General features: G+C 40.3%; 2 protein-coding genes across 6 annotated transcripts in view; one reads left to right on the top strand and one right to left on the bottom strand.

The window, feature by feature from the left end:
• Nucleotides 1-287: 287 nt before the first annotated feature.
• Nucleotides 288-17,285, bottom strand: PRKAB2 (protein kinase AMP-activated non-catalytic subunit beta 2). Of its 4 annotated transcripts, none has more exons than XM_030869236.2 (8): nucleotides 17,089-17,285; nucleotides 16,639-16,821; nucleotides 12,715-12,881; nucleotides 11,827-11,920; nucleotides 11,470-11,590; nucleotides 7,712-7,845; nucleotides 6,972-7,040; nucleotides 288-4,638 (listed from the first exon to the last, which is right to left on the bottom strand). In XM_030869236.2, exons 2-8 carry the CDS (start codon nucleotides 16,792-16,794, stop codon nucleotides 4,561-4,563), a joined length of 819 nt encoding a protein of 272 aa, XP_030725096.1. In that variant the 5' UTR covers nucleotides 16,795-16,821; nucleotides 17,089-17,285; the 3' UTR covers nucleotides 288-4,560. The 4 variants fall into 4 exon arrangements, with proteins under 4 accessions (XP_030725096.1, XP_060156424.1, XP_060156421.1 ...); XM_060300441.1 differs by having other exon boundaries at nucleotides 288-2,655; XM_060300438.2 differs by lacking the exon at nucleotides 17,089-17,285 and adding an exon at nucleotides 17,048-17,072.
• CHD1L (chromodomain helicase DNA binding protein 1 like) overlaps nucleotides 17,190-27,763 on the top strand; it is a 134,148-nt gene continuing 123,574 nt past the window's right edge. For both annotated transcript variants that reach the window (XM_060300417.1, XM_060300411.1), the window contains exon 1: nucleotides 17,190-17,611. The gene's annotated coding sequence lies outside the window, so the exon portion shown is untranslated. The remainder of the gene's footprint in view (nucleotides 17,612-27,763) is intronic.

Below are 27,763 nucleotides of genomic sequence, written 5' to 3'. Positions count from 1 at the left end.
GAACTAAAACAAAATTTAATTTTTAACAAAACGTATTCATTCAAAGCACAACTGAGGGGCTTCCCTGGTGGCGCAGTGGTTGAGAGTCCGCCTGCCGATGCGGGGGACACGGGTTTGTGCCCCGGTCCGGGAAGATCCCACGTGCCATGGAGCGGCTGGGCCCGTGAGCCATGGCCGCTGAGCCTGCGCGTCCAGAGCCTGTGCTCCGCATTGGGAGAGGCCACAGCAGTGAGAGGCCCATGTACCGCAAAAAAAAAAAAAAAAAAAAAAAAAAAAAAAAAAGCACAACTGAGTAAAGCAAATCAAGACAAAGCCCAAATTTGAATCCTGGAGGGATTCCACTGCGAAGAATTGGATTTCGTAAGTAACAGATTCTTGGAATTCTTTCCTTTTCTTTCTGTTTTCTTATACTTTTTAAAGATTTGGCCTTTTTACTCCAAAAGTTTCAGTTCATTTCAGAAATCACAGCCCTTCAGCCTCCAGTTGTGACTGGTGCTTAAGGAGAGACAAATGCCTAGATCTAGAGTTTTAAAAGACCCTAACTCCTATCCCTCCCAGGTCCTCCATCCCATGGGTAACTAGAGTCAGCAGTTCCTAGAAGACAGCAACAACTTGGCTTTAAGGATGAGTCACAATAATGCAGGAACCAACTGTGTATCTGCTCTTAAGCCTAGGCTCCAAATCGCTAGAACGTGAGGATTTAGAAATCTCTGAGAATAGAATGTATTTCAAACATACGCAAACATAGACTACTGCATATCATTTTTAGTTGAGGTCAAAAATTTAAAAGCTCTACTTCCCCAATTAAAAGCAGGGGATTCTATATCATTAATGTGTCTCCTTCATTTATACCCAGATTAATGTAAGACCAGTCTAGAGGTAACACTTCTTTCTGAATTTACCTTCATTTTAGCAGCATATGTGGAGTACCAACACTTTTCAAAGATTTTATCTCAGATCCATTAGGTCTACGAGACTAGAAATAATTGGGGTGAAGTGAGTGGGCCTGGGTTTGTAGGATCCTGTCAGAAACCTCTCTTGGATTCTTCTTTTACAGAGCTTCTTTACCATATATAAGCACTGTTTTAAAAAAAAGCCAACACTGTTGAGGCCAGGTATGACCTTCAGGGGTTTTGCCTACAGTGATTAAATCTCATTCAACTCTAAGCTTAAAACAAGCTAATAACCATAACACAGAAGTTCTCCTTACCAGCAAGATGACTAACATTTGTTTTAGGTAATGTTTGACTTTAGACCCTGGTAAAGCCTGCCTGACCCATGAAGTTAAAGCACAACATAGGAGAAAGTGTAGAAAATAGAAACAAGAAAAAGATTTTTTATACTGTAAATTCTGTACAATGAGATCCAAAGACACCAGTATATGTTTGATTTAATTTTAAAAAGGATATTTTTAGTTCCGAGTTACTTAAGCCTTAACTTTCCTAGTACCACTCCTCAGCTCAGTTACTCTTTCTTTTTCCCATAACTCCTAAACCATGATACAGTTCAAGAGTCAGCCCTCCCTAAGAATTACATTCTTACTCTTTGACTGTGAAACTCTTATAGGCAAAACAAATTTAAAAAACCCTAAAAAATTTTTTTTCCTTTATTCATTTTCAAAATCTGTCAAATTCTTCTGCAGAAAATAAACTATCCCTTTAACCAATATAAAAGAATGAGTGAACTGTACTCTTGGGTACCTTCCTCCCTCCCTCGCAACCTTCTAGAACAGTTTCTAGGGGACAGACTGAGAGTATGATAGGAATTCTCAAGGCCGTGGTATGTTAATCAGCAGTACAGAGGAGGGACAGGGCTGAATGAGTCATCATCCAATTCCTCTTACTGATCCCTTTCCATACCAGCTGGTAGGCTTCAGTTTCACATCTGGCTGAAAGATTACCTCAGAATTTGGAAAAGTGACACTTTCTACACATTTCCAGATTAGAAGGATCTGAAGGTCACCAGCACCAAAACCTACTGTCACTGGAGACAGACCCATTTCACAGAAGCCTCTGGCCTGAGAGAAACTGAAGGAATCTCTTTTCCTGCCACACTCTAATTATCTGTGCAGAATAGAGATTTTAATACAGGAACACAGAGACAATTACATGTCAATACTGCTGACAAGACATATGAGTACAACAAAATCCTCTAGGTGACAACCAAGATTTTAAATCCTCCTAAGTGGCCCACTTGTTTAATGGGTAATGGAAAAAACAAAATTCTAGTATAACTGAAGACAGTGTAGATCCTGAGAGTTGGTAGTAACAGAATTTGGCCTGGATTTTTAAAATGGCACACCATTCTAAAAGTGATTGGAACCATAAAACGTTCTCCACAATAGCCTTTTGAGGCGGATGGTGGCCTCGAGTGGCTAAAGCAGTATTTACTCTCAGCAATTAACCACCAAAGCACTGAGCAATTTACATTCCCGGCACGACAACAATCCCACACCCTACTGCCTCACACACAGGATCTAAGAGTTCTACATACTGGAAGACAACTGTATCATCAGCTTTACGTGGGAAAGACAGGAGGTAGCTAATTTACCTGTGGGTGCCCTTTCAGTGGGGCTGGGCTCATCTTAGCAGTCAAGGAGCCTCTCCAGCAACAAGTTTAGCCTCCTTCAGTACTGAATGTTTGGCTTGCATTTATCTGTAATGGAAGAGCCACAGAAACTTGGGGAAAAATATCTTATCTCTGAATCTCAAGAGTGGATTGAATAGATACTTTTTACTCCACAAATGGAAATCACTGACCCCACTTCATCAACAAACATTTTCTGGAAGATACAGAAGAACAAGATAACTCTGTTAGCATTTAGTGCATGAAAGGGATACTTTTCATGGCTGGGAACACCAAAGGTAATTTCTTGCCTCTTGAATCCTTAAGTCGAGGGACACTTTTAGGTGCATAAAATGAGCCTGAATGGGTCTGTATCTAGAGCAATGTTTACTGTAATGATGTACACAGAGTCAGCCTTATTAATCTAAGACTGTAGGGGGCCAGACTAGAGAAGAAAATATTGGGGGCAATTTATCATAAGCCTGAAGTTCTCCAAATGCAGTCTCTTAAGACCAATGAAAAGGCATTTTTATTTTATTTTATTTTTGCGGTACGCGGGCCTCTCACTGTTGTGGCCTCTCCCGTTGCGGAGCACAGGCTCCGGACACGCAGGCTCAGCGGCCACGGTTCACGGGCCCAGCCGCTCCGCGGCATGTGGGATCTTCCCAGACTGGGGCACGAACCCGTGTCCCCTGAATCGGCAGGCGGACTCTCAACCGCTGTGCCACCAGGGAAGCCCGAAAAGCCATTTTCTGATAAAAGAAAAATGTAGGCACATAAAACTCTTCCAAGGATGAAACACATGAAAGTTTTCCCTGGCTTTACTCCCACCTTCAAAGCTATCTGCTCTGTGAAAGAAAACATGGAAGCAGGGCCAAACCAGGTGGGAAAAAGTATGGGAATGTGCCAATACAGCCTAAACTGTGGCACCAAACCAAAACAAAAAAGTAGACCTGCATTCTGCCTTTCATATAAGGCTGAGCCATATTTTCTTCAGTAGAAGTTAAAATAAGTAGTGACAAAGTGTCATGGGCCTGTGCTGAGCTTAAAAAGGAGACTTTCTGGCTGCCCTAGTCTGTAAGGTGGGTCAGGTCTCACACAGCCTTTTTTTTGTTTGTTTGTTTGTTTGCGGTATGCGGGCCTCTCACTGTTGTGGCCTCTCCCGTTGCCTCCGGAGGGACACGCAGGCTCAGCGGCCATGGCTCACGGGCCCAGCCGCTCCGTGGCATGTGGGATCTTCCCGGACCAGGGCACGAACCCGTGTCCCCTGCATCGGCTGGCGGACTCTCAACCACTGTGCCACCAGGGAAGCCTTCACACAGCCTTTGAAAGGGGTCACTTACCCACTGAGTTTTGTGTTAGGCAAGAGTCAGATATAGGATCTGAAGGAGGTTAACAAAGCAAGAATGTGAAATGAGAGGAAAAAGGGTTCTTGTGGGATACCTGGTATCATATAAAAAACAGATTGTGCACATACTCTGGGAATACAGAGAACCCATGCAAGAAAAGCTGCTTCTGCAAGGAGGCAGCTGTAAGTAGGGCAGCACTCTGGCACAAGTCCATCCCTTGGAGAGCCAAGGTAGCAGTGATAGAATCTCCACCCAACAAGGATCCTGAGAGTTTGCTCTTCATTCACTTTAGGAAAAAAGCTCCCTGTCATGGTTCTTCCTGCAGCTCTCCCCAACAGATCTTGGTGAGTTCCCACAGGTAGAGAGAATACATCTAGCTAGGAGGCTTCGATTAACTTTCCTCTCGTGTGTGTGTGTGTGTGTGTGTGTGTGTGTGTGTATGATTTTTTCTTAAAATAAATTCCATGAACTCCTAAAGCTCTCATTTGCAATCAAATGCAAAAGCAGAGCATCCTACTCAGAGGCTCTGAAACACACATATTAGCCTCAAAGCAAATCAGCCTTCCAGTCCCAGGTAAGACTGGTCTAGTCCAGAAAGGCAAGGGAGATGCTTCTCCTGAATCCTGGGAGGCAGGAAGGAATCCCTTCAGATGGGCTTGTACAGCAGAGTAGTGACATACTTCTTCTTGTAGCGATGGGTTGCGCTAAGGACCATCACACTGTCCTGCAAGGGAAATAAACGTATGTAATTAATTCACTAGTTCAGGACGTAGGCAGCTGTTCCCAGCCATTAATCCTTCACAACTGCTCACTTTTAACAGAGTTAGTTTGATATTATAAAAAAAAGGTTGGTTTTGGATTCAAATCAATTTAAGTTTTGATCCTGACTTCTACTGTGACTCTATTTGTGACCCTGAGTAATCTACTTAATGTCTCTAAGTTTTTTCTCATCATTACAAAGGACAACACCTACCATTAATATGGTTCTGATGATTATATGAAAATATCTGACTATCTGAGAAAGTAGGTGCTGAAAAAATATTAGTCTCCTACCTCACTTCCTTCCCCACCTCACATTCAAATATTGGGCTTAAAACTATGATGGAAAAAAAGGGCTTCCCTGGTGGCGCAGTGGTTGAGAGTCCGCCTGCCAATGCAGGGGACACATGTTCGTGCCCTGGTCCAGGAAGATCCCACATGCCGTGGAGCCGCTGGGCCCGTGAGCCATGGCTGCTGAGCCTGCGCATCCGGAGCCTGTGCTCCACAATGGGAGAGGCCACAACAGTGAGAGGCCCGTGTACCGCAAAAAAAAAAACAAAAAACAAAAACAAAAAAAACAACTATGATGGAAAAAAAGAAATATCCTGATATCTATCTCTAGAAGGAAGTCTTAAAAGCAATGAGAAAAAAGGGCAGTGATCCTTTTGAAAAACCATTTCCAAGCCCCATTTAATACCAGGGATGAACTTTTAAAAAAGTCATCTCTGATCAAGAGGGGACTCAGGAATCATCTTCTATCCTTGAACAAAGTGGACCCTAAAATCCTCCTTGGAAAGACACTCAATCCAATGGATCAGTTCCAAACAGCTTAAACAATCTGAGAGAACCAGGGATAGGTCAAGGCCAAGCTGAACCACAACAATCAAGACCTTGACCTGGGTCAGAACCAGTGTGAAGAGTAAGAGGTACCATTTCCCAAGCAGTGTTACAGACCCTGGGTGTACCATAGAAAGAGATGGCAGACCTGTGGACATCACCTGATAGCCAAAGAGCAGATACAGGAGGCAAAATTCAGTTAGATCACAAAGAACCCAAGCAAATCCAATTAAGAAACCAGTGCCTCTTCCTTTTTTCCTCTATATTGTATCATCTACAATGAAGACTTCTCAGATTGACATTCTGTGACCACAGTATGCAGATCACAGCCTAAAAATGACAGACGCGAGGCAGGTAAAAAATTCAACTCCAGAAAGAGTTTGGTGGAAATGAGAAGTGGGTGAGAGAAAGAAACATCTACTTGGAAGAACCAGCACAATGGTCTCTAGGAAAGGACATGGAATAAAGATGGGAGGACTGGACCTCAGTCCTCTCTCTTGTACTTATTGGCAATATGACCTTCTATGAGCCTTAGTTTCTTTATCTATAAAACAGGGTTAAAAAATAATACTTATCCCACAAGGTTATTATAAAAATTAAATTCAATAATATACATTTAGTAAGTACCAGGTAATCTGTTAAAGACAGCTGTGATCAGTGATTTCCCTAATCTGGCTGCACATCTAAGAAATATAAGCAGCTTAAAAAAATTACTGAGGCCCATCCTAGATGCACTTATTCAGAATCCCTGGGGATGGAGCCTCTGAATCTGTATTTTCCCAAACTTCCCCCAAGTGATTCTGATGATGTTCAGCTTAGTTTGGTAACTACAGAACTATATAAAATATTATTCCAATAGCCAGACCACAAAGACATGACAAGACTGAACAGATATTTTCAATCCAGAATCTAAAGCAGCAGAGAAACCAAGAAGCATTCTAAGAGCTGGGACGGGGATGGCGGGGGGAACAGGGCAAATCTGGTCACATTTCTCCTTTAAGTAGTGGATAGGAAAGATGCAAGCACTTGGGTATATATGACTCAGGCAGCTGAAAGCAGCTCATGTCCACCTCTAAAAAAGTGGAAGCCTTAATATCACATTCAAGCATTCTTTGAACTGGAAGGTAAACTTGCTTTTTCTGTAAATGAAATCCTAGTACTATGAACTCAAACTTAATTAAGTAGGTGGTGCAAAGGTTATAGCTACCCAGAAAGAAACCAGGAAGCAAAAAAGTCCGTTCAATCACAGCGCAATTCAGCTAGCCAGAACTCAGATGTCGAGACTAAAATGTGAAACAAACCCACTAGTTAAAGAAAGAAACTTCTTCTCCTATAATCTGACCATTACTGCCAGCTTCAGCTTCAGTGAAGTAGCAGAGCAAGTAGCCACTAGGGAACACGTGTTCAACTCTTCCCCTCCCATTTTGGGGAAATATGTGAAGAACCAGGCCCACCACTTACCTTAATGGACAATGCATAGAGATGGTTCAGCATAACATGATTGGGCTCGGGGAGCAAGGCTGGATCACACTAAGAGGGGTAAAAAAAAAACAAACCCAAAAAAACACCACTAAATGGGGTTAAATGCACAATCCTAAACCAGTTTATTCTTCCTCAGAGATCTTTGGGACTGTTGAGAAACTCAAAACTAGAATGTATTATTTCCTTTAAGTAATGCACTCATCCTAGTATATATAAATAATACATTCTCATTACAGAAAATTAGGAAAATTCTGAGTCCAGGGCAGAAACCCTTAGCCTCACTACCTATTCATTCTCTTTAACAGATCTTGCCCACAACACATATAGAAGATTTGTGTAAGAGGCAAAAATAATCTTAGTAGGAATCAAGTGAATTGACTAGAAATGTAAATTATATGCAAAATATACTTCTTTTGGATATCCCCAAATGATAAATACTCCTTATCTTATGTTGTAATAGAAGTCTTAGAAACTGGTTCTAGCAATCCATAGCTCTGAGCCTGATATATTAGGACCAGAAGACAACTATGAATTTTGGTAACAGTATTTGGAAAAGTCGCAACTCAGCCCTGGAAGAAGGAACTTGTAAAGCTACTGATACGTATATGATTTATACTCAACACACCTTTGTAATAATCCCAACGTCTACGATTACTACACTGTAGGTCAAATGGTCTAGTAACCCCCAGATGCCCCAGCAATACTCTTAGGATACTCACAGATATATTAGTGTCCTTGTTAAGAATAACTTGGAGAAGGTGAGGAGGCAGGATGGGTGGGGATTTGAATCTCTCCTCTGATCGAAACACATACATTTCTTGACCATAAGGCCCTGGGGGTGAGCTGGAAAGGTCTGGAAGATATTTATTCAAATATAAGGGAAAGTTGGAGAGCTATTAAAGATGCATGGAAAAACTGTCAGTACATGGCAGCTAATATTAAATATGGTAGAAGTCAAGAATCATAAACTTGTGGCTTGTTGGGTCTACAACTGTAAGGCAAACAAAGAAAAAGTCTGCGTCATCCTGAACATAAACCATGAAGTTCCTCAACATGGTAACGTGACGTGAAGGATAGGGGAGGAGATGAGGGGTAAAAGATGTAGGTTCAGGGAAGAGCTACTCCATTTATCAATTGTATGACTTGGGACAAATCCCTCTTCTATAGTCAGTTTCCTCATTCATAAAATGAAAATAACAATCTCTGCCCTATTTCACAGTGCTTTTATAGGAATCAAATGAGACAACAGATGTGACAATGCCTTATAAACTATCAAACAATATGAAAATATTAGATTTGTTCTTTTTTCCAGTCAAGCAGCAAGGTTATAAACTTTAAGACTACTGATACTACGATGACTGCAACAAAAAGGAAAAATTAATAACAATGTAGTAGTCATTAGGGGAATGCAAATCAAAACCACAATGAGATACCACTTCACACTCATTAAGATGGCTAGAATAAAAAAAGACAGACAATAATAATTATTGGCGATGATGTGGAGAAGTTGGAACCTTTGTATTATTCCCATTGCTGGTTGGAATGTAAAATGGTGCACCACTTTGGAGAACGGTTTGGCAGTTCCTCCAAAAGTTAAGCACAAAGTTACCATATGACCCAGCAATTATACTCCTGGGTACATGCCCAAGAGAAATGAAAACATATGCCCACACAAAAACTTGAACACAAATGTTCATAACACCATTATTTGTAACAGACAAAAAGTGGAAACAATCCAAATGTCCGTCAGCTAATGAATGGATAAATAAAATGGTATACGCATACAATGGAATTTTATTCAGCCATAAAAAGGAATGAAGTAATTATATACATTACAACATGGATGAACCCTGAAAACATTATGCTAAGTGAAAGAAGCCAGACACAAAAGACCACGTAGTGTATGATCCCATTTATATGAAATGTCCAAAACAGGCAAATCCATAGAGACACAAAGTAGATTTGTGGTTGCCAGAGGCGGAGGGAAGGAGGCAATGGGAAGTGACTGCTCATGGGGATGGGGTTTCTTTTGGGGGTGATTAAAATACTCTGGAATTTGGACTTCCCTGGTGGTCCAGTGGTTAAGAATCCGCCTGCCAATGCAGGGGACACGGGTTTGATCCCTGGTCTGGGAAGATGCCACATGCTGCGGAGCAACTAAGCCCATGTGCCACAACTACTGAGCCTGCGCTCTAGAGCCCACAAGCCACAACTACTGAGCCCATGTGCCTAGAGCCCGTGCTCTGCAACTAGAGAAGCCACTGCAATGAGAAGCCCACACACTGCAACGAAGAGTAGTCCCCGCTCACTGCAACTAGAGAAAGCCTGCGTGCAGCAGTGAAGACCCAGCGCAGCCAAAAAAAACAAAACAAAACTCTGGAATTATATAGTGATGATGGTTGCACAACTCTGTGAATATACTAAAACTTACTGGATTGCACACCTTAACAGAGTGAATTTTATGGCATGTGAAATTATATCTTAAAAAAATGGAAAAAGTGTATGCAGACAGAATAGAAATACACAAAAATGAAGAGAACTATAAGTTTTTGCTTAAAAATTTTTAATGTTTTTTACAGTTTCTAGTAAAAAGGATTTTAACAACCAGTTCAGCATAAGAACTCAGATTTCAATTAAATATACCGTGGGACAAAAGAAAAGAGTAGCAAAAATACTGTTATATTAAACAATATCTTAAAAATGTATAGAACGTGAAACTTTTCAAAGTACTCTCAGGTATTTTATCATAGATCCACAAAAACACTCTTTGCAAGTACATAGAACAGTTTTTTTTTTTTTTCCCTTTCCATCAGAAAAAAAAATGGTTAAGTCATCTACCCAAAGTCATATACACGGCAAAGATGGTCACTGAGTGCAGATTAAAACCCATTATCTGAAGATTCCTAATAAAATGTATTCTAAACCCTACCTCAGTGGATCAGGAAATTGGGTGAAAGTGGGAAGAGAGAAATATCAAAAGTATGCTAGTCCTCTTTCTCTATAATTATATGTCTATTATTCATTGGTTGATTTGCTAGAATCATATAATGCAAAAATTTAGAGTAACTAGTGGCCTCATCATTCAATTCAGTATTTTTAAACTCTTTTAAATCTCTGCGCCACCAGTTAAGAACAACGTCCAGCCTTACTTTCTGAGCTTATATAATGAAAACAATATTTTTGTAATTTTCCTAAACAATTATTATACTATTGCTTATTCTTTTAGAAACTGCATAAGCCACTCTTGTGTCCTGAGATTCTAATATGTCTCACTTCAGGTATTGTGTCTCCTCAGCTGTGAATCGCTGAGAGTCTAAGCCTCTGATTTTACTGATAAGGAACCAAGAACCAAAAAGGCTGAAGGAGTTGTCCGTGATGCAAAGCTAGTTAGTAGCAGAGGCAGGCTTTGAACTCACAAGGGAGAAGTGTGCTTACTGGAAACACAGTTCTTTAGACAGTCATAGCCTTTACTGTAAAACAACAAAATTGGTAACTGTGAGTATGGATAGCAAATCCCTTTTCTGGTTTTATAGCTAATGTAAGGAGAGATGAAGGCCTTGGAAAAAGCACTGGGAGAAACAAAAGGATACAAGTCTTTTCCTCTACGAAGGGCTTTTTTTTTTAACCCAAAACTTACAAAACTTCAGTTAACATATACACAAAAGAAATGTGAGGTTTGGGAACTTCCCTGGTGGTCCAATGGGTAAGACTCCATGCTCCCACTGCAGGGGGCCCGGGTTTGATCCCTGGTTGGGAACTAGATCCTGCATGCATGCCGCAACTAAGAAGTCCACCTGCTGTAACTAAAAGATCCCGCATGCCGCAACAAAGAGCCTGTGTGCCGCAACTAGGACACAGCACAGCCAAAATTAATTAATTATTTAAAGAAATTTAAAAAAAACCCGGAAATGTGAGGTTTTTATAACCCTTTTCCCGCAAAAAACTGCCATATATGTAGGCCCTATAAAATTATAGAACTGCCAACTGAGCTAGCAAACTGGCAGGATTAAGCTGAGGCAGCTAAACAAGGCATATGAGACACAGCTAGCCCCTGCTAGTTGATACTCTCAAAGGTCAATGAAAAACTTGAAATATTACTAGAAATAGCTTTTTAAACTATAGACCATAGCCTATTAGTGGTTTATAAAAAGAAGGATAAAATAGAAAATAGAGTACTTTACATGTAATAAAGGCAAATATTATACTGTAAGACTTGTGTTACTGTTGTGTGTGTGTGTGTGTGTATGAGTGTGTACTGGGTTACAGTGTAAACCTACTGGTTAAAAAGTTTGAAATCAAGTACACTAGACAGATTTTTTTCTTGAAGACGGGTACCTAATGTTTATAGGAGAAACATATACATACAATTGATAAGATTCCTAAGGAGAAAATGAAAAAACAAACAAAAACCACTCTTGGGAAGAAACACGCATTATAAGAAAAACAGATCAAGAAAGAGCAAATACTACAAAATTACCTCGACAAGATGTCTCTGAGCTTTCCATTGAATCCAGCTTTAAAGCATCAAACACCTCAAAATCAGATTTCTTGACATGGATCAAATTGTTAATTGTGCCAAGCTGACTGGTAACCACAGGCTGAAACAATGAATGGAAAAAAAATTCATGAAACCCCATTTCAAATACATCTCTTCTATTCAACTCTCCTCTTTTTAAAAGGGATCATACTTGGCACCACCATCTTTTATCAAGAAAGAAATCCAACAGTATAGGAGCCTATCAGTCCTGACTGCAATGATGTTTGACACCAAGGGGAACGATAGTTTAAAGGAGACTGTTAAGTCAGTGGTTACCCTCGGAGATCAAGGCCTTACCTCTGATGGATCATGAACCCATTGTCCATCCACAAAGAACTTGTACTGGTGCTCTCCCTCAGGGAGGTCCAGGATGGCAACAAAGTCATTATGGCTATAGAAAAAAACAGAAAGTTAAATAGGCCAAATTTCTATTAGAAGACAGAATATAAATGTAAAAACCACGAGGCAATCACAATATCATACCAATGATCTCCCGCATTCTTAAGTGATTGCAACCCCTGTAGTAAAAAATAATTTATAAACCCATTCTCCTTTTTTATATCACCTTGAGCATGTATTTGCTAGCCCCTCCCAATAACTTTAGTTCTTAACTAATATCTGGAAAAGAACAATAAAGATGTTAATCCTCCCGAATGTTCCACCTTAGTACAACTATTTTGCTTCAGCAAAACGGATCCCTCATGAATGTAAATAAGATAGCAAGTAGGTTCAGGATAAGAAGTGCCTCAAGGTACCCTTCCCATATTTTGGTGGCAGATTCTAGAAAATTACCTATATACAAAGGGCCATAACCAGTTACATAATTCACTGTTGCTCTGAAAGCAACAAACAACATTACTACCTAGAACTTTACAGTGTGTTTTGTTTTAGTGCAGAAGTCAGAGCAACTGGACTCAGGCAGTTATGGAAGACTTCCCACAAGCATAGAAAGGACTTGTGTTAACACAGTCTTAAAGAAAATGACATTCTAAGTGGTAAAACATCTCTGACTCACTATGAGGTTAGAAAAAAATGTCACAGATATACTTATTGGTCACAGAAAATATTCTAGAGAGAGTCCCTAGCAGGTGGAGAGGAGTAGTCCAGCCAGGTCTCTCTCCTAAGAAAGGAAATCAAGTCTCTACTCCTGGACCCTGTAGACTCAACCAAGACACTTGTCTTCACCTCTTAATCAGTGGAATCTTGGTGCTCCAATTGTTGAAGGACCCAGAGATGAAGACCTCCTTGCCTCCTTCAGACCAGCGGATAACAGTGGGCCGGGCCTGCTGTGTGGGCTTTACGGAGTCCTCCAAATCCTGCTGCCATGATACAAACTCTTTGTCCCCAGGGAGCTGTAAGAAGGATTAGGTCATCCCTAAATTGTGACCCAGGAATTCTGAAAAGGTCACTCTCCTCCCTAGGGCAGAGAGGGGTGCTACGTTTCTGCTAAGGATTAATAAGCCTTGAAATTAGCAACTAAATCAGATTTTGAACAAACTATAGAAAAAGAACTCATCTAGGACCAAAATGGTCAAATGGCTTATGCTCGAAGGCTACCCAAATCACAGCCTAACTTCTGAGTCTGCATGTATCACTCATTCTTTCAGAGCCTTAGGATTTCCCTTAAGAAACAAACAAACAAAAAACCTTACTTCCTCTTACCAGATTAACTCATAGGCAGACAATTATGATATGCTTCTGAGTGTCTCTTAAGAGAAAAAATATGAAAATAAAGTATGGTTCTACAAAAAATAATTAAGTTAACCACATGCAAATATGAGCAGCTCCCAATTTATCAGTTGTAATAGAAATTAGAGATGCTAAAATTCATAAGTAATTCACAATCTCTACTTTAGTTAATAGGTTACAAAAGGACATTAAAAATATAAAAATCAGGGCTTCCCTGGTGGCACAGTGGTTGAGAGTCCGCCTGCCGATGCAGGGGACGCGGGTTTGTGCCCCGGTCTGGGAGGATTCCACATGCCGCGGAGCAGCTGAGCCTGAGCGACCGGAGCCTCTGCTCTGCAGTGGGAGAGGCCACAGCAGTGAGAGGCCCGCGTACCGCAAAAAAAAAAAAAAAAAAAAAAATATATATGTATGTATATATATATATATATATAAATCAGATCATTGGTTTCATAAATTTTGAGAAATCGTTATGAAATCTTACTTGCTCACCTATGCCAGGTTTGTACTAGTTATTTCAGGAGTAGGGATGAAAATTCTGGAGCCCCAAGAAGCATCAGATCAAAAACACAGTTTCCTTTAAAAAAGTGGTTCCAATATCAAATGAAGTATGTAGGATTCCGGAAAAACAACTGACTCCTTACTTAGTTTCTTTTCATTACTATCCTTCAGAACAGGAATTGGCAAACTATGGCCAGTGAGCCAGATGCTTTTACAAATAAGGTTTTATCAGAAAATAGCCACACTCATTCACTTACTCATTTTCTATAGCTGCTTTCATGCTACAATGGCAGAAGTGAGTAGTTGTGACAGACTGTATGGTCCGCAAAGTCTAGAATATTACCTACCTGGCCCTTTATAGAAAAAGTTTGCTCACCCCCACTTCAGATTGGCTTAAATAACTTTGGTAAATAAGACTATATGGTACCAAGCCAAAATATTACCAAATAAAATAATGTGGGTTAAAAAAAAAAAAAAAGGACTAGTTTATTCATTTGGGCTTTACTTTCAAAATGGCTGAGGCAGACTACCTTCCATACTCTCTCTCAATATTCCTCAAAACTACGCTATGAGATACCAGTAGCAGCATAATCCAAAGCAAGCAGAGAAAGAGAATTGAAGGAACTTTCACATTATATAAGGAAGTGGCTTAAGAGAAAAGTTTGATCTCCATTTTCTCAAAGCAATGAACTCTTATTTGACAGGCTGTATTAGAATTACAGAAATGTTTACATATGCCTAACAATTACATATGCCTCAGATTCTGATTCAGATATAAGGTCCGGGAATCTACTTTTAAAAAGCTTCCCAGACAATAATACTGAAATTATATTAAAAATAAAGAAAGAAACCTCATCTTTAGAGATACATCCTAAAATATTTACAAATAAAGTAATATTTGATATGATGGTCTGGGATTTGCTTCAAAATAATTGGTGGAGGAAGAGTGGATTGGGGTATAGGTGACATAAATTCATTCATGATTTGATCATTGTTTAAACTGGATGACAGTTAATACAGGAGTTCATTACACCGTTCTCCTGACTTTGAAACATGGAAAATGTTTCAAATTTTCTATGCAGTGTTCAAACAAATCTCAGGTGAGTCTAATGTGCAAATAGGACTGAAAACCATTGAACTAGTAAACCGAAGAAGGCTGGCATTTGAAGCAACGTAGGCCCGCCTGCCACTGTTTCTATTACTTACTTTTATGATTTAATAGTTTCAGTTTAGAATTTGAAAGCTACAAACTATTAATATGCCTAGCTTTGGAAGAAAGCCCTTCCACGTATGACATGACATTTCTGTGGTAGGCATGAGTGCAGCTGACTAGCAAAAAGATTGTTTACTCCAAGTTAAATAGTCAGCAAAATCATCAGGAAAAGAGGCAAAACAATTAGAATTATAACTGAAAAATGTTTAAGTGAAACATTGAGGGAAGAAATACAGTAGATTGAGAACTATAAAATCTTAGATTTGGAAGTGACCTTGGGAATTATTTGAACCAATTTTCTTATTTCACAAATGTCAAGATTGAGGTAAGGGAAAGAATGATCCAAAATAGGCTCCATTTCAGACAGAGCAACCTGGCTTTTATTCAGGACGCCGATTACTGCAGTCACAGTTTGACAAATACACTGTACTTAAATCCTGAGTCACCAATGTAGGAAACTGGTAAAAATACAATCACCTTGAGAAAGCTCTGAAGAAGTAAATTCAGATGGCTGAGGAGAGGGCCCAAATGTTGAGGAAGAAGTCCTGAAGTGGGAGAAGGAAGAAAGGAACGAAGAAGAAACCCCAAGAAATCACCCTCACTTCTCTTTGTGATTATGTTCTCAGTTGTGATCCAAGAAAATAAACAGTAGAATCCACATTTCATGTGTTATCAACCCGGCAGATTATTCTCTATTTACAAGAGTAAAAAAAATAAAACCCCAGATGGGTGGGACAGGATGAGTGATAACATCAAACCTACCCCAATCTCCCCAACCCCTCCATTTTTCTACTTCATTCTAGTCAGACTACCAGGAGGAATTAATGTATTTAATGCCTACAACTCTGAAAGTGATTAGAAACATTCGAATAGTAATTACATTGCTGTCAGCTCCATCTATCCTTTCTGTAGGGTGAATACAAGTTGCCACTTTCCTGAAAGTCCTTGATTGAGAGCAAGGTCTTCAGGGCAACTGTGGGTTGTCCATTTTCAGCCGCGGTAACATTATGAAGTACTACCGGAAATTAGAGAAATCCTGGAATTATTTGCTCTCCCACTTGAGAAGCAGCTGGACGTGAAAGAAGCAGCTCAGCCAAGACTACTGTAAAGTATGAGATGAAAACTAAGCAGTCAACCAAATAATGTCCTTTATTGATCCCCAAGACTAGAAGAAAGTATTCATATAAGCAAGTGGTTGCTGCTCACAGCCATGCCAAAGGGGAAGAGGATCTGAAGTGATGAGCTCTCAGAAGGGCAAAAATGATACTGATACACAACAGTTATCAGGAAAAAGAAATCCATTTACCTACCTCAAGGCAAATGTGAGGAAATGCCGCCTATGGTCAGCAACTCGGGTAACCTACCCTCTGAAGTTTTTCACCAGGGCTCACAACCTACAAATTCATCAGTACTCTAGAAGAGGGTGCCTGTTAGGAGAACCAAGGGCGACCGGGCGGAGGTTTGTTGGCCTCATCCTAAAAATGTGGCCAAAAGAGTAGTCGAGTAACAAGAACTCCGCCTCTATCCTACTTTGAGACAGCACCGCGAAAGGAATTACCACTCAATATCTCCGTCCCCGAAAAAAGCCTTTAATTCTAAAAACCGTAACCCAGGTCAGTGTGATAAGAAAAAATCAAAATAGGGAGGAGGAGCCCTGACACCCAGACTACTGCAGCATCGCCACCAACTGGGGGCGTGGGGACACTCACCTTGGAATCCGGCAGGCTGAAGACGCTGGGGTCATCGGTGCTCCCCACCATGATCTTATGTTCCTTGCCCGGGGCATGGCCGCCGGCGCCCTCGGCGCGCGCAGCCTTGGCGCCGTGGCGCTCCCCGGCCACCCGGTCGCTGGTGGTGTTTCCCATGGCGGTGCAGCTCGAGTCGGGGGCCACCTGCCGTGCGGAACAACACGGGGCTAGGGACACCCCGGCGGTCGCGTCTGGGGAGCCCCTGGCCCCGCCCCTGCGTCTGGGGACCCGGGCAAGGGAATCCCCGCCCCAGGAAAGCCGCGCGCAGGGGAGCCCGCCCTCCCTCCCTGGCCGCCAGGAACCCCCGGAACCCCCAATCCCCCTAGTTGCCCGCTGCTCAAGAAACCCGCTTTCGGAAACTCCCCCGCACCCTCCGCGCTCACTGCCCAGGGGCGCTCCCACCCCAATCACCTCCCGCGATGCTCTGCCTCCTCCCGGGACCAATGGTGCGATGGATGTTCTGCGGATAAGGCCACCAATAAAGTTATTGAAATTGAAGCCACGCCCCGGGCTAGCGACCCGGGTTTCCTCCTAAAATGGCTACAAGGCCAGAGACGCGGGGTCGCCCCGCGCGCGTTCCCTGCGGCCGCGCCGCGGCAGCGCTCGGGGCCCGCCGGCCTCTCTAGCCACCGTCGCCTCGATGGTGGGCAGCCGTGCGCAGCCTTCAGCGCCAGGCGGGGGCGCCGGTTCCGCAATCCACCGCGTGCGGGCCCAGGACTGCTTCGCTGGCGAGACTGCGCCGAGATCTTTGGTTGCTTGAGCCTCAGGGATTGCCATCTGGTGGGGACGGTCACCGAAGGACACGGGGTCCCCTCACGGGCTCTGGTGCGCACCCGGTGGAGCGGCATTGCTTTTTTCCCCGCTCCCTCACCTGGCCTCAGGTTCGCCAAACGTTTTCATTTTGTAGCGTCGTTTGGACAGGCATCCCGGAGAGGTGAGTTCCTATAGGGAATAAGAAAACGGACTTGCAACTGAAAGCTAAGGAAGTAGTAGTGGTAATTGCTCGAGGTTAAAACTAAGTGCTATGGGGAGCAGACCGCCTGACTGGGTCCCCAGGGAACAGGGAATAATTAGGAGATAAATCTTTTTTTAAAAAAATATTTTTGTTTATTTATTTTTGACTGCGTTGGGTCTTCGTTGCTGCGCACGGGCTTTCTCTAGTTGCGGCGAGCGGGGGCTACTCTTTATTGTGGTGCTCGGGCTTCTCATTGTGGTGGCTTCTCTTGTTGCGGAGCACGGGCTCTAGGCGCACGGGCTTCAGTAGCTGTGGCTCTTCGGCTGTAGAGCGCAGGCTTAGTAGTTGTGGTGCACGGGCTTAGTTGCTCCGCGGCATGTGGGATCTTCCCAGACCAGGGATCGAACCCATGTCCCCTGAATTGGCAGGCAGATTTTTAACCACTGCGCCACCAGGGAAGTCCCAGGAGATAAATCTTGACAAATTGTTAAAATTAGTATAAGGAGAAGGAGAAAGCTATTCTAGGCTAAGAAACAGCACTTGCAGTGAGCAACCCCAGAAGAAATGAAATTCAAGAAAGAGAGCAACAGAACCATCAGAAGGAATACTTAGGTAGAAAAGGGCAACGACAGTCTTGTTGGAGCAGATTCAGGTTTCTACTGATAATTAATGGGACTTAGGTGGTATTTACTAATTCTTACTTTGTATTATGATTATATGCATGTCTCATTACCTACTAGAAACCCTTGTCACTCAGCATGTGTTATAGTGACCAGCAGCATGGGCATCACCTGGGAGCTTGTTAGAAATGCTGAGTCTGAGGCCCCATCCTACAGAATCAGATTCTGCATTTTAACAAGATCCCCAAGGGAATGTGTATACACATTAAAGTGTAAGAACCACTGCATTGACTACTGGCAGAGAGCAAATCTAGGTTTGATTCTTCATGTTCTTGCATGCACCTTGTACAGAGTAAACATTTGCAGAATGAAGGGTACATGAATACTGTTTACTACATTTATAACAGGATAATTGCACTTAGTCTTAAACACAGCCAGTAATGGGGAACCCCAAGTCACACAAGGCCACCTTTTCTGAATGAGCAGCTCTATTTGTTGAAAAGTTCGTTTTATATTAAGTTGAAAACCCATCCACTTAAGTCCAACAAATCCTCTGCTCGCCCTTTTGTTTTTGCTCTGCCCCTAATAAACTCAGTTATTCTGTAGCTCTTAACCAAAGACAGTTTGCAGAAAAAAAGGTACATTTTTTTTACTGCAACCTTTTGCTCACCCCTCCAAAATCATTACTGTCTAGTTACCTCCTTCTTGGATAATCTTACCCCCCCCCCTTATTCCCCGAGTTCCTTTCAATCTTTCCACAGGACTCTGAAGCAAGGTCCTTGAAGGACTAATACAATAAACATTAACTTGTGTACTGTTCAGCTTTCTAGCCCCAGGGTGGTTTCTCCATGCCAAGTAATATGTCCCCAGTATGTATTTCCTTACAAGCGTCAAATCAGCATAGGAGGAGCAAATCTGCTTTGGGGATTATTCATGACACTGTTCTGCTCTAATAACATTTATAAATCGGTCAGTAGTTAATAATAAAAGTCAACTTTGCATATTGTGTATTTTAGACATAAGACAAAAGTAATTTGACACTGTAGGAAGGATTAATTGCTTCTCCCTAGTCCCATGTTTGTTTGTTTTTTCCTTATACTCAGGAAAGACTAGGTAAAGAAACATGATCTCTTAACCAACACCAGTATAATTTCTCTCTTCAGACTTAATGCTGTTGCCCCAGTGTCCTATCCTTCCTTCTAGAGGGAAGGAAAAGAAGAAGGTAATAGGCAAAATAATTGGTGGGGGTTCTCTTGATGTTACTGTATCTCAGATGTCATTGCCACTCGTCTCCTCAGATAAGCCATTCTGCCTGATAAACTGAGGAGAATAATGGAGAGCGTGGGAGGCTTCACAACACAGTATACTTTTATGCATGCTGCTGAAGGTGTCCTACTTCCTCTGAGAGGTGAGGATGGGGGAATGGGGGAAGAATATATCGATTTTACAGAACTGGATGACAGGTTAGATTCGGCACCTGGAGCTTTACTTTCCTGTCTCTGCTCCCCAGTTTGCATCCCCACTTGTGATCAGGAATGAGTGTGACATCTCATCTTGGTGATTTCCATTTCAAAAACAATCTGATCTTTTTTATAAAGTTAAACATACACCTAACATGCAGTTTAGTAATCCCACTCTTAGGTATTTATTCAAGTGATATAAAGACAGGTTCACACAAAAACCTGTACATAAATATTTATTTGTACAAAACATATGTGGCTTCACTCATTTTCACCCCAAAAGGTAAACAACACAAGTGTCTTTTGCCTGGTAAATCTATAAACAAAATGTGGTATAGCCATAAATGGAATACTGCTCAGCAATGAAAAGGATTAAACTCTTGATACACACAACATGGATGAATATCAGATGCATTATGGGAAGTGAAAGAAGCCAGAGTCTATTTACATGACATTCTGGAAAAAGCAAGACTTAGGGTCAGAAAACAGATCAGTGCTTTCCAGGAGTTGAAGGTGGGAAGAGGTGTTGACTACAAAGGGGCCTTAGGAAATTTGGGGGAGTTATAGAATACTTCTGTATCTTGATTGTAATGGTGTTATGCATCTGTCAAAACTTACAGAACTGTACACTAAAAAGGGTGATTTTATTGTATGAACATTATACCTCAATAAAAAATAAAAACAATTTAATACTATTTAAAATATCAGCTTTAGGAAGAGGAATGATACAAGTTTATACACAAAAGAGACTACTCAACCATTGTGGAAAGTAATTATTTTTAAAAACAAATACCATTGATATTAATTTTTTCCACCTTTATTGAGGTATAATGATAAAATTATATATATTTAAAGTATGCAGCATGATGACTTGATGTATGTGAACACTGTGAAATGATTCCCACAATCAAGGTAATTCACATCTATCACTTCACACCTCTGTGTGTTTGTGTGGGAAAATGCTTAAGATTTACTCTCTTAGCAAATTTCAGGTACATAGCACAGTATTATTAACTATAGTCACCATGCTGTGCTTATTCATCTTATAACTTAAAGTTTATACCCTTTGACCAACATCTTCCCATTTCCCCTAACTCCTGACCCCTGGCAACTATCATTCTACCCTCTGTTTCTCTGAGTTCGACTTTTTTTTTAGATTCTAGGTATGAGTGACACAACACAGTATTTGGCTTTCTCTGACTTATTTCACTTAGCATAATGCCCTCAAGGCCCATCCATGATGTTGCACATGGCAGGATATTCTTCCTGCCATGTGCAAAGGATAACTTTACAGTGGAAAAACTTAAACACAACCTCAGCCAGCTTAACATCATTAGTGGGAAGTCAGTAGCAGTACCTTTGATATAAGGTGATGAGAATAGCACTTTACCTCTGTAGTTTTCCTCCTGACAGCCCAAACCCCTAGACTAATCATGAGGAAAAAATATCAGACAATCACAAATTAAGGGATAGTCTACAAAATACTTAACTAGTACTCCTCAAAACTGTCAAGATCATCAAAAACAAGGAAAGTGTAAGAAACTGTCACAGTCTAAAAGCAGCCTAATGATAAGGAGTAATGTGATACCCTAAGTGGGAGTCTGTGATAGAAAAAACATTAGGGATAAAGTAAATAAATCGGAATAAAGTATGGAACTTAGTTCTTTTCAAATTGTCAAGTTCCTGAAAGAAGCAAAACACTGAAGAACTGATGAAGATTAGAGGAGATTAATGATACATAACAACTAAATGCAATATAAGATCCTGGAACCAAAAAGGGAAATTAGAGGGAAAAGTGATGAAAATTGAATAAGTGATTTAGTTAACAGTTTTATATCAATGTTAATTTTCTTGTTTTGATAATTGTTGTAATGTTATGTGAAGTCTTATCTTTAGGGAACCTGGGTAAAGCTTATACAAGAAGTCTTTGTATTTTTTTTGCAACTTTTCTGAAAGAATGAAATCAATTCAAAATAAAAAGTTTAAAAAATTACTAAAGTAATCCAAATAGTAAAACACATGAGGAAGCCCAGTGACATGATCTTGACTCAGAAGACTTTTTCTTTTTTAAATTTTTGGCTGTGCTGCGCAGCATGTGGGATCTTAGTTCCCCAAGCAGGGATCAAACCCGCACCCCCTGCATTGGAAGTGCAGAGTCTTAATCTCTGGACTGCCAGGGAAGTCCCAGAAGACTCTTCAAATGACATTTTCACCCAAAGAAATAGAGAAAAAGAATACTCTGAAGAGAGCTTTAAAATAAGTTTATTTAAAATCCTCAAGGAAGGGAAGATACTAGTTTGAATACACCCCAGCTCCACACCACTCTCATCCCAACCCAATTTTCATAACTCAGCATCTGTTGGTTCTGGTAGATAGTAGAGACCTCAGAATCCGTTCAAGTCCTGACAGAAAGAGCAATTACAGGTCTTCCTCGCCTTTTGGCTAAATCGGTGGTTCTTAAACTTTACCATGCATCAGGAGGGCTTACTAAAACACAGATGACTGGTGACTGGAACTTCTGATTCAGTAAGTCTGGGATGGGGTCTGAGAATTTCTACCAAGTTCCAGATGATGCTGGTGTTTCTGGATCAAGAACCAAATTCTGAGAAACACTGGGGCAGGCAACAGTCTGGAGACCAGTACTGGAGATCCCTAATAAAAGGCAGTGTGAGGAAAGAGGTAGCTGACTCTTGGAACCATAATAGTGCTTCCCATTATCTCCAAAAATAAAGAATTAAAACCAACCAGAATATGGGGAACAAATCTCCTATACAGAAAAATTCCACGTTTATGTATGTATTGCCTTCTCAAGGAGGTGGAGCATAACTCCAGGCCTGAGATTGCTTATCCTTCGGAAGGCCACCTTGCATCTTTGGCCGATGGCTGGTGTCTGGGAATTTGGATTTCGGGAGGGTTCTTACCACCCCAACTGATAAGAGTGGCTCTCTGTGCCTATACTGTGTAACCGTGTGGTTTATACTGAACACCTGCTCTCCTTCTGGGAGTCTGGAATTTTGATATGGGCAGGCAGAGGGTGGCTGTGGACTATAGCCCTATTACAGACCTTGGGCACAGAGTGGAAAGATGTGAAAGTCTTCTGATTGCTTCTGTTTTCTTAGAGAAAAAAGAAACAAGGTTTAGTGGTCATGAATTTCAGACGTCAAATGAGCACAGTGATATTTTTCTCTTGCCATATTTAAGTGTTTTAGTGCAGGCACATAACTAAAGGTAATGTTTAGCCAAGGAAGTATGGAGGAAAGGGCTAAGGAATTGAGAATGCATGGTAGGATATGATTATAATGTTGGACCATGGCTTATAGACCAGGTAGGCTAGGAAGTGAAGATAGAGCAGGTTGATGGAGGGCATGAAGTGGAGTCAAAAAACTGTGGAGTTAGAGTACTGGAGTGAATGTGCTGAAAAGATAAGAGATGGTTTTGGAGAGTGGGTTGCTTGAAATTGAGATTTTGGTGGTAATGACATAGGTAGATTATAAAATCATTGGAATGAGAAGGTCATTGAAGGGAGAGGCCAGGTGGTAAAGGTCTACCTCAACACTCATACTCATTCTCCCCTCCTCCTTAATAACAGAACCTTGATTTTACCTGGACACATTGCCTCTCTGTATAAAGACACATTTCCTAGCCTCCCTGAATATATGCTAGATATATGTGACAAAATACTTCCAATGAGATCTAAGTGGAAATGTTATATGGAACTTCTAGTAATTTTCCTTAAAAGGGTTGTGGACTTCTTCTATATTTCTTTTTCCTTCTGTGTAGAATGTCCATATAATGGCTGGAGCTCCAGCAGCCATCTTGGACCATAAGGTAGAAGCCATATGCTGATAGTGGAGCAGAAAGAGATGCTGTGGAGCTGTTACACCATTTCAGGACTATCTTCCTCTAGAGTTTTTCATATGAGAGGGAAATAAACTTAAACCTTGTTTAATCCATTGTTACTTTGGGTTTTTCTATTATATGCAGTGGAATCTAATCCTAATACATTGGATTGGTGAAAGTATTACCTACACAGATGTGAACTACAGAATAATGCTGCACATCCATGTTCATGGCAGCATTATTCACAACAGCCAAAACATGGAAACAACCTAAGTGTCTATCAGTGGAGAAACAGATAAAGAATATGTGGTGTATATACACAATGGTATATTATTCAGCAAAGAAATGAAGGAAATCCTGCCTTTGCAGCAACATGGATGGACCTTGAAGGCATTATGCTAGGTGAAGTAAGTAGGACAGAGAAAGAGAAGTATTGTATGATCTCACTTCTATGTGGAATCTAAAAAACAGAACAAAGTACCTGAACTCATAGATGCACAGAACAGATTGGTGGTCGGCAGAGGTGGGGGATGGGCAAAATGGGTGAAGGGGGTCAAAAGGTAAATACTTGAGTTATAAGATAAACAAGTCCTGGGGATATAATGTACAGCATGGTGACTACAGTTAACAATACTGTACTGTATATTTGAAAGTTGCTAAGAGAGTAGATCTTTAAAGTTCTCATCATAAGAAAAAAATTTGTTAACTATTTGTGGCCATAGATGTAAACTAGACTTACTTTGGTGATCACTTCATTTTATATATATAGAAATTATTATATGGTACACCTGAAACTAATATAATGTTATATGTCAATTATGTATCAATAAAAAAATTGAGGTTAAAAAAACTGCTGAAAAAATTAACTACAGGAGTAGTTATATATAGAGAGAGGGGGAAAGCTTGGTGCTAAAATCTTCACTGAATGAAGAGGAGTAAATGGGAGGTCCGTAAATAATTTCAAACAGGAGAGGTAGTGGGTGCTTTAAAGAAGCTGGGGAATTTGAGAAAGCAGGGAGAAACAGCAATGAGGACCAAGGCAGCAAGGAGGATCCAGGAAGACACGCACCCCACCTTCGTTCCCGCGCTAAGATATTGCCTTTTAACATCCTGTGTTTGATTGAGGAAATAAGATATGGATAGGACATGTCACTTGTGTTTCAAACCAAACAATATTAGAGATGACATACTGACTCAGAGCAATGATCTATCCCAGAATATTTTCTGGAAGAACATGCTTGCCCCACAGACATTTCAAAATGTTAAGCACCCCATAATCTCCTCAATAACTTTTTAATAAAATAGTGAAGTATTATTCACTATTTTATTTACTCCTTTAAAAACTCATCCATATTTTTATCTCCCACACTGAGCTTAATTAATTAATCATTTAATTAATCATTGATTTACTGAGGTCTTACTGTGTTTCAGGTACTATATTAGGCACTAGGAACATACAGATTAATTACAAAGTATCTTTCTCAAAGGAATTTACTAGTTCAAGGAGGAACTAGGTGACAGAAACAATTGACATTATATAGTGTGACAAATGATAGTCACCACATATAATTGAGCAATATACCAGGTGTGGTGTGAAGCATAAAGATAGGTCACCTATTTAATCCTGGAGGTTTCTAGAACAGATAACAGATTACGTGAATCTTGAAGGTGAAATAGGTTGGGCAAGGGGAAACATAAGAATGTATATAGAAACATGGAAAAACACAGCACTTTGGGAAATTCCAAGTAGGCAGCTTGGAGGATGTTTGTATAGTATTATACGTTATATTACTACTGACAAAAGTAACCATGCACAGATCCAGTACTGAGTAAAATTATCTCATTCATGAATATACTTGTTATTAATATACCGTACATTTTGCTAGTGGAGACTATTGGCTTAATGTGCTCAGCTATAAGAACTTACCTAAGTATTTTAAGAAAATGTGTCTTTTGACCATATTACCATTTTCTCCTCTCTGCAACTGTAGTCTATACTTATTCAACAAAGGAACAAAATTGCCGTAGTAAGTAATAGTATGCTTTATTAGAAGAACTTAATTTGTAGAGTAATCAAGGGAAAAGATAGTAATTTAAATGAATGGTACTATCCAATATTCTTCCTCCTCTGAGAAAATTCCACTAGACTATGCCTCTGGGTCAAATCCTGAACCAAAAGAATACATTTTTTTAAAAAAAAATAATTTTAAAATTTTAGAATAGTTTTAGATTTAAGAAAAACTTGGGAAGTTAGTACAGAGTTCCTGTGTATCCCACACACTATTTTATTGGTAACATCTTACGTTACAGTGCTACATTTGTCACAACCAATAAACCAATCAGTACCTTGTTATTAACCATAATCCATACTTTATTAATATTTCTTCAATTATTACTTAATGTCTTTTTATGTTCCAAGATCCCATCCAAGGTACATTACATTTAGACATCAGGTCTTAGGCTCCTCTATACTATGACAATTTCTCAGACCTTCCTTTTTTTTGATGAGCTTCAGTTTTGAGATGGTCAGGTATTTTGTAAGATATTCCTGAACCTGGGTTTGTCTGATGTTTTCCTCATGGTTAGACTGGGTTATGGTTTTAGGGAGGAAGACCACAGAGGCAAAGTACCCTTCTCATCACATCATATCAAGAGTACATACTATCCACATGACTTTACTGTTGATGTTAATCTTGATCACCCAGCCGAGGTAGTGTTTGTCAGATTTCTCCACTGTAAAGTTATTTTTCTCCCTTTACCGCTCTTTGGAAGGAAGTCACTCTATGCAGCCTACACTTAAGGAATGGGGAGTTATGCTCCACCTCCTGGAGGGCAGAGTATTTATATAAATCGTTTGAAATTCTTCCATATGGGAGTTTTCCCTATTCTACCCCACTTATTATTCAATCACTTATTTATACCATTATGGACTGATGGGTATTTTTTATACTTTATATTATAATCCAATGCTAGGCTATTTATATTGTTCAAATTGTTCCAGCTTTGGCCATTGGGACCACTTTCAGTTGGTTCCTGTGTCCCTGTGACATTCCCCCATCGATTTGCTTTTTGAGCCCTTCCTTACTTTCTGGCACTACAAGAAAGCATTTTTCTGTATAATATAATTGGGGAAATGATACAACCTTTTAATATAATTACAAAAGCAAGATATGGTAAATTGATGATTAATACACATTCATCAGTAACTAGGGCTTTGTATCTTGAGTTGTTTTGAGTTCACTTTCCTATTCACATCTTACTTTTAGCTTGGTTTAGAATTTAACCAATGAGTTTTTTGGGGGGGTAAACTTTCATATTATAAGGAAACTGAGAGAGTCAGTGAGCTTAGAATTACATGCTTTTTATTTAAAGAGGACACTGGGGTACTTATTGCTGATAACTAGGAATTACATTATCAAAGGACTTTAATTCAACAGACTTACATGCTGAAAGAGGCAAATTTATATGTTGAAAGAACGAAATGGAAAAGAAGCGGCTTTCAATTTAATTTTGAACAAGAATAGTGTGCAGATTAAAAGATACTAGGTCCATTTTAATAGAGGATAAATCCCAGTACCACAAAGATTCTGGAAGAAAAAAGACCATCCAATTCTCAAAAAGCATTTTCCACAGGGAAAATTAGGCGAAATAGCAGGGAATTGTACAAATAGTTATATGATTAGGAGGAAGTTGTAGTCTCACATTTCTGGTTCTCTTATTTATTGTACATTGGGAAAGATAATGATTTCTAATGTTGTTCTTCCAGTTGTTCAAATTTATTTTTTGGTTAAGCAATAGGGAGCAATCCCAAATGTATTACACCACAGCTAATTTATGAACACACTTGGCTGGTACATCAGTTCCTTTCTTCATGAAATTAGGTGTGCCAGACATCTAACACTTAGTTAACTACTCTGACAGACAAGAACAGAGCAAAACTTCTACGGATGAGAAAACAGAATCAACAGCAGCACTTGGACATAAACTGGAGGCCCTGGTTTCATTTCATTTGCTTTGTTTTTCATAACTACAATGTGTGACATAAGAACTGTTATAAGCAGAATACCCCTATATTTAGTTGTTAATCCTAATTTATTACATAACTGACCTCTTCGAATACTTACTACTTAGACTCTCTGTGTGAGAGGGTGTGGAGGGGAGATAGTAGGAGTTGGGGGGAGATAAATCCAATCACATTTGTAGGCCACACC

The sequence above is a fragment of the Globicephala melas genome, chromosome 1, assembly GCF_963455315.2.
Source record: "Globicephala melas chromosome 1, mGloMel1.2, whole genome shotgun sequence".
NCBI classification, from domain to species: domain Eukaryota; kingdom Metazoa; phylum Chordata; class Mammalia; order Artiodactyla; family Delphinidae; genus Globicephala; species Globicephala melas.
This window is presented reverse-complemented; position numbering and strand designations above follow the sequence as displayed.

Coding starts and splice junctions, on each gene's coding strand:
- PRKAB2 (XM_030869236.2), bottom strand. CDS start 16,794: ATGGGAAACACCACCAGCGACCGGGTGGCCGGGGAGCGCCACGGCGCC. Junction 12,882..16,638: donor TCAGCCTGCCGGATTCCAAG/GTGAGTGTCCCC, acceptor TCCTTCTTACAG/CTCCCTGGGGACAAAGAGTT. Junction 11,921..12,714: donor AAGATTCCACTGATTAAGAG/GTGAAGACAAGT, acceptor TTTTTTCTATAG/CCATAATGACTTTGTTGCCA.